Source organism: Aptenodytes forsteri, unplaced genomic scaffold, assembly GCF_000699145.1.
Source record: "Aptenodytes forsteri isolate BGI_AS27 unplaced genomic scaffold, ASM69914v1 Scaffold338, whole genome shotgun sequence".
In the NCBI taxonomy this organism is placed as follows: Eukaryota; Metazoa; Chordata; class Aves; order Sphenisciformes; family Spheniscidae; genus Aptenodytes; species Aptenodytes forsteri.
Window position 1 is genome coordinate 1,641,198 of NW_008795124.1, and position 6,674 is coordinate 1,647,871.

General features: G+C 43.2%; 1 protein-coding gene across 1 annotated transcript in view; it reads left to right on the forward strand.

Moving 5' to 3' along the window:
* Nucleotides 1-2,120, forward strand: part of LOC103897217 (probable 2-ketogluconate reductase) — a 6,665-nt gene extending 4,545 nt beyond the window's left edge. The window contains 4 exon segments of the mRNA XM_009277198.1: nt 442-620; nt 837-857; nt 860-932; nt 1,964-2,120. Coding sequence (XP_009275473.1) covers nt 442-620; nt 837-857; nt 860-932; nt 1,964-2,120 — 430 coding nt within the window.
* The last annotated feature ends 4,554 nt before the right edge of the window (nt 2,121-6,674 follow it).

A 6,674-nucleotide genomic window follows, 5' to 3' on the forward strand; every position in this document is an offset into this window, starting at 1 on the left:
GCCCGGTGCCGCAATAAAGAATGCCTGCTTTCTAAAACTCCAAATTGAGTCTTAGAGAGTTTTTCATCTGCTGACTTACGGTAACAACTGCACCCTGTGACGTGCACCATCCCCAAAGGGAACCCTGGAGAGTGGACCATGTGCTGCCATCTGTTCCAGTGCTTAGCCTTAGTCCACTTGCAGACTTTACAAGAAGCCCCTGGACCCTGCGCTGCAATGGCTGAGAGGCAGGCGTGCAATCCATCCCCTGCTGTAGGGCTTGAAGCCTTCCAGAAGGGCCTAAACAGCCAGCTGAGACTGAATTCACCTTTGTTTGCCACCTGTTTGCTACATGAATGTGATAATCAGATCCTTCAGTTTGTATACCAGTGACATCACTGAAGAAAATATTTTCATGACTGATGCCCTGAAATACAGTGTGATCCCTTTTTTCCCCACAAGGAAAGAGCAAGAGGAGCAAGCTGTCGGCACCACTTACTGCAAAAAGATAGACAGCTTGCTCCAGAAGGCAGATTTTGTGATGGTGGTGGTGAGCCTGACGCCTCTGACACACGAGCTGATTGGGAAAAGAGAGATGGAGCTGATGAAACCTGCAGCTACTCTCATTAACATCAGCCGAGGTACCATCCAGAACTGTTGACTGGCCTGACGAGAAAGTATGAGCCAGCTCCTGTTGTGTTACATGCAGCACCATGCTGCATCCACTGCACCGCTGGTGCATACACCGAGGACAGATCAGGCATGGTGAAAATTCCTCTCTCTCCCCTTCTAGTCTCTTTTCACTCTCAGATCATTACCTGCAAATGGCACTCAGAGACACTCTTATTCCAAACCAGGTGCAGTAGTTGACCAAGAGGCCCGGCGACAGCTCTGCAGACTGGTGTTATCAGGGCCGCAGCTTTGGATGTCACCTACCCGGAACCACTGCCCAGGCTGCCATCTCTGCTTGTTTCTCAGAAAGGATGCGTGAGGCCTGCCGGAGGCAGGAGGCATCCCTGCAGCAGGCGGGGATCTGGCAGAGGCAGCCCCACCCGCCCCTGGGGTGGAGGTTTCTGTAAAAGTGCCATGAATACGAATGGGATGCAGCCCAGATGTTGGGTCTGATAACAGGCCAAAGGGAAGCCTGGGCGCCAGGAGACAGCAGGAGGGGGCTTGTGTGCCAAGGGGAGCATTAAACCCCCTCCGTAGAATCACCATATGAAGCTGCAGCAGTGCTTCACTTACAAATTGCTTTATCTGAAGGTGCAACTTGCCGTGAATGGGTGGAAGCTGCTTGAGCCATCCCTTCTTAGACCTGCTGCATTGCCCCGAGGTTTCCCTCCCTGCAGGCTTGTTTCCCCAGTACAAGGCTGAAGTACTGCAGGTCTCTTGGGCCCAGAGGCTACTTAGCTTCTGTGAAAAGACACCTGTACCAGAATGGTGCCTCATGGAGTTAACTGTGCTCGTTGCATTTTGGGTTGGGGGAGTTTGGTCTTGTTATGTCTGTGTGCCAGGACATCGCCGTCCACTATCTGAGTCGAGTAACTACAACTCAGAAGAATGGTGCCTCATGGAAGTTAACTGTCTCGTTGCATTTTGGGTTGGGGGAGTTTGGTCTTGTTATGTCTGTGTGCCAGGACATCGCCGTCCACTATCTGAGTCGAGTAACTACAACTCAGAGCATTTTGTAGGGTTAATGTGTCAGGGGGACTTAATCCTCCCTTCTGACATGGTTTAAATTGCTGCCTAATGGCAAAAGTCCGTTTCTGGACAAAAGAGCACAGTATAAACTCTTAACATGTCCTTTTAATGTCCAAAATTACTTGGACACAGGTGATCAGGTTCTGTGGATGTAAGTGGGACTTGTGAAGTTATATTAAATTAACTTTATATTTAAATACAGAGCAAAAGCCAAAGTAGGACTCCTCTTTATTTGGGCAACAACAGTAGGTAACTTAACTACCTCTTTTTTCCTTTCTTCCAGAGATCATATGTTGTTAAAATTAAAGAACATCATTATAATGCCTCACCTCAGCATTAAAACAGACAAGTCCACCTACATGATAACCGAGGAAGCAGCTGAAAACATACTAGCAGCTCTTAATGGTCTCCCCATACCCAGTGAAGTGCTCCCTAGCTGATGTGCAAAAGGATATCACAGCTCTCTTTTTATTCTTCTCTTCCCCCCCATCAGCTCTAAAGTTTTTTATTCTTATGTTTTCCTTGTTAAGAGAAACCTGTTCCAAGTGGGCACAGAAAGCTCTGGCTGAGTCTCACATGTCATTAAAAAACAGCTTTTACATTTTAATTTCCTTGCAAAGTGGAGGAATACATTACTTTTCACTTCCAACCATAGATAGATGCATGCAGGCTTTAAGTGGCTCTGGGAAAAACAACTTCTCATTGCCAATGCACTTACAGTTCTTGCTAGGCTCCCTAGTCCTGAAGAAAATGACATTTTTAGATTACATAATTCACTTTGTTCCCATTCTATTAGCTATCAAAAACAACAAAATAAGCTACCTGGCTAGAAATATTATTGATTTTCCATATGGAAGTCTCCATTTAAACTAGCTCCTGAGACACAAAACGCTGAGGCAAAAGTCAGTTTTCAGAAATGTACTCAGAATCACTTGTTCAAAGCAGACTGGATTTTAGAAGACAATTTAAAGTACTAGCACTAAAGAAAATTAGTCTTCAAGATGAACATGCTACTATGTTTGTAATACCAAATTTACGTGCAGTCTACCCTCCCGATTTTGAACTCTGTGCAAATATTTGGAAGAACACTCAGAGCCCTCTAAGCCTCCAGCACTGTTCTGTAAATTAGTGGGAACACAAAAGTCTGTAAGAACACACGCAGCATTAAAATCCACATCTATACGTTTTCCTTTGTATCACTGCTTTCCACCTGCTAAAGCTTTGTAGAAAACAGTTAGCTGTCCTCTCTGTTGTCTTTATGTACTCCCTGTTGTCTTAATACAAGTCCAAAAGACAAATAAACCAATACACAATTCAAAGTGGCAGTGCTATGCATTTTATTATGTAATAAGAATTTATGATTAGTATGATTATTTAATCTATCAGTAAAAATTATAGGAAAGTTGCCATTTAGTGCAGCTAGGATTTTGCCTGTAGTCTCATGCATCTCTACAGAGCCATTTCCACTTCCTTTTCCTTGCAGAAGGTTGCCACTGGTGCTTGCCAAAAGACACTTTCTTCCACCAGTTTAACATACGACGATGTTACCAACTCTTGCAGCTCAGGGAAACAAAACATTGCAGCTTTTCAGGAGCAGCAAGTTGGCTGGCAAGAATTTCAAGACTGCCCCAGGTACCTCCCTGTTATCCGAGGTACAGACGCCCCGTATGCCTTTCATTGTCACCTGTGTGACCTTGACAAAAATAAGTTTAGTCTTTCAAAATAAAAGGCTAAGCAACAAATTACAGAGGTGAAAACAAAAGCTACCAGAAGCTAAAATAGAAGAGAGAAAAAAATACCTCTTATTAGATCAATGTCCTAAAACTGGAAAAAACACACAAGGTTTTGCACAGGCAAACTTTTCTCCAGACATGAAGCAGCAAACATAAAATCAGATACAGTACTTCATTTCACTTCTACATAAAACAATAGAACACACTTGGCATTTGCTTGGAGTTTTACTTCTACTTTTGCAGATATTTCAAGAATCGGGGCTGATTAGTTACAGAATTGGTCCCTGCAGGTGGGGTGCTTTAGACAGGAAGACACAGCGCTAGACAACAGGATACCTGTCAGTCATTGGAGTGATGGGTTGACTCACACACAATGCCTAACGACTCGGCATTCCACAGGCTGGAAATCATCACTTGAAGGACAGCTTCCCAAAATGTCTTCAGGAAGCAACTGCCTCTCTTTTCAAATTACATTGCAAAAAATGGCCCTTTGTTTCCTGCCTTTCCTTAATCTATAAATATTTATTGAACAGTATCAGATTAACTGACATACAGTTAAAGAAACCTTCCTGTGCTTACTAGATGCTGTTTCCTATCTCTGCTATTCTACTTAGATTGTGCTTGGAAAACACAATACATCCAATCTCACAGTTACTAAAAATGGATCAAAAAATGCAGTGGCCACATGAGCAAAGAGATGATCCATTACAGTTCACTCTGTTGATTCAGATTTGTCTGAAGCATTTCGATGGGGCAAACAGTACATGATCTGGCATAAAGTGCTGCTACAGTAGTCTACTGGGAAATCTGGCCTTACCTATGGCAAGCAGACAGGTTAGTGATAGCACTTTATGACGGTTTAGAGTCAATGACAACAAATGCATCGCTTGAGTTGGCCTTGCCTGAAACAACAATCTTGTGAATTTGCTTCTTGCCTCTGCTTTTTTTGTCCTATGAATCCTGGCCACATATAATACTGTTTTGTAACACATAACATAGATGTGGGAAATGTATGTCCTCATCCAGTTTCGTGCTTAAGCTACTCTATGCATCCCAACTGGGAAATGTATTACATTACATTATACAAAAGTCTTTCAGGCTTTTCGCAATACTTCAAAAGCCTAATCCTAAGAAACAATTATTATGCAAGCACCTTATTAACACTGCAGGCATCAGTTTGCCCTGCAGTATTACATGCACACTAATGGCAATATTTAATAATGGGAATGAAGTTCACAGGTTGTGCAATACTTCTCTCCCCATACTCATAGACATTGTTAATTCCAGAGAACTTTGTCACAATGCTGGTAAAATAGATCCCTTTCTATAACAGAAAACTAACAGCACACTGCAACACTATGTAATTCAGCTTAACACACTACCTGGAAGTCTTTGAGGTACTCTACAAATTAAATCTACTTAGAACATGATAGTGCACTGGTGCAACACTCTCATCTTGTTTTTCCTTAGTCAGACTTAGCTTATGGTAACTGTTCTTTCGTTGCTGTCCACGTTCTACTTTCTGTGACAGTCTGTGTCCTAGTAATTCGAACAGCTCTTCAATCATTCAAAATATAAATGGCTTCCTGACCTCTTCTGTCACGTGTGTTGCTATACAGATATATCTCCTATAGAGATATATCGGCTCCCAAACCGTAACTTGAAAATTAGATGTTCAAGTTACACAAAAAAACTTTGAAGCCATCTGATTCTCTCTGCATCTAACCAGATAACACACCCATTTTCTTGACATTTGATGTGTATGTCCTGGATTTTTGCTTAAAAAAGAGTAACATTCCTTTGACTCTTATTTTTTTGGCTCCTCTGACTAATTGCTTCTTCATTTTGTTCATTCGAATTTGTTGATTTGATATACAAAGGGAAAAACTACCGTGTTGTCCTTCCAAAGCTTTTTTTTACCTTCAGTACTCAAAAGCAGCAGACCTCCTTCCTCGATTCATAGCTAGAATGACTTGTGTCTTTGAGAGGGGCTTTACAACGGTCCTTTGATCTCAGGTATTGTAACGTGAGCAGTAAGTTAAAAGATCACCTATTATGTCTTGTCAGCAAACTTGGAAGCAGTTGATGTGAAACAGGGAATGTGTAAGCATTTTAGGGTTTGTTGCTTCTTTTTAAAGAAGAAAATTCAAGTAGGCTTAACTAAGAATCCAGTTAATATGCTGTAACTCCATCTTGCTAGTTAATGAATTTTTGCTTTAAAGGTTAACTGTCTGAACTTGAAATCCATGTAAGCAAATGATACTCAAAAATCATCATCAGGATAACAAGAACAATTTATGGTTTTGTATAATTATCACAACATTTTATTATACTTTATATTTTCATCAGTCATTTTGTAGAGGATTTGGTGTTAAACTTGACTGCCTTAATGTTCAGCATATCAAAATGTGTTTGGTAGAATTCAAGAAGACATGATTTTGTAATCCATTCTTTTGCAAAGCACTGCAGTGGTCAGGAGAGACACAGCAGCGTGCAATGGCTGGGTATTTCGTAGCGTGGAAGGAGAGAGGTCCCCGGTGCCCACAGCAGCGGTATTTCCCAGCTCCGGAGCTCTTCTCACCACAGAAGCCAGGCACCCTCTCGAGCGTCTGCTGACCACCTGCACAAGCAAGGGGGATCGCTCCAGCACAGGTTTAGTGAACAGAGTACGGAAGCTGTACTTGGCAGCCTCCGTCACCTGGGATTTACAGTCCAAGTAACCTTGCCAGGAAAACTTCCACACATTTCTCAGCTGGGATAGGCATGGGACTGCCTGTAGCCAGGATTACAGCTGCAGTGACTGAGCACCTGAGCCTGCCCCAGTCACTTAGCTCTTGAAGAGAGGTTTTGAGGGTATTCTTAGAATCATTTAGGTTGGGAAAGACCTTCATGTGTCCAATGAGATCTGCCACTGGTGTCTGCCGGTCAGAGACAACTCTTCGTACCACATTAACTCACGTGCAAATACTGTAGTGACCAACAGAGAGGCCAGACCATAGCTGGTATTCAAAGACAGTACGGAAAAGACGGCGTGCTTGCCGTTAATGCAAAATCCTGATTGCTCTGAAATCACTAACAGCGCAGGAACACGGTACATTTTTAAAAACATACGATTATTTGTGAACACCTGTGGCTCTCTCTCGGCTCCCCCGAGGGGTTTGGGGTACACCTCCCGCCGCCCTGGCACCTCCTGTCCTCCCCATTCACCCCGGCCCGCGGAAGCACCTTTGCGGGCGGTCGCAGGCACCTGGCCGGCCCCGC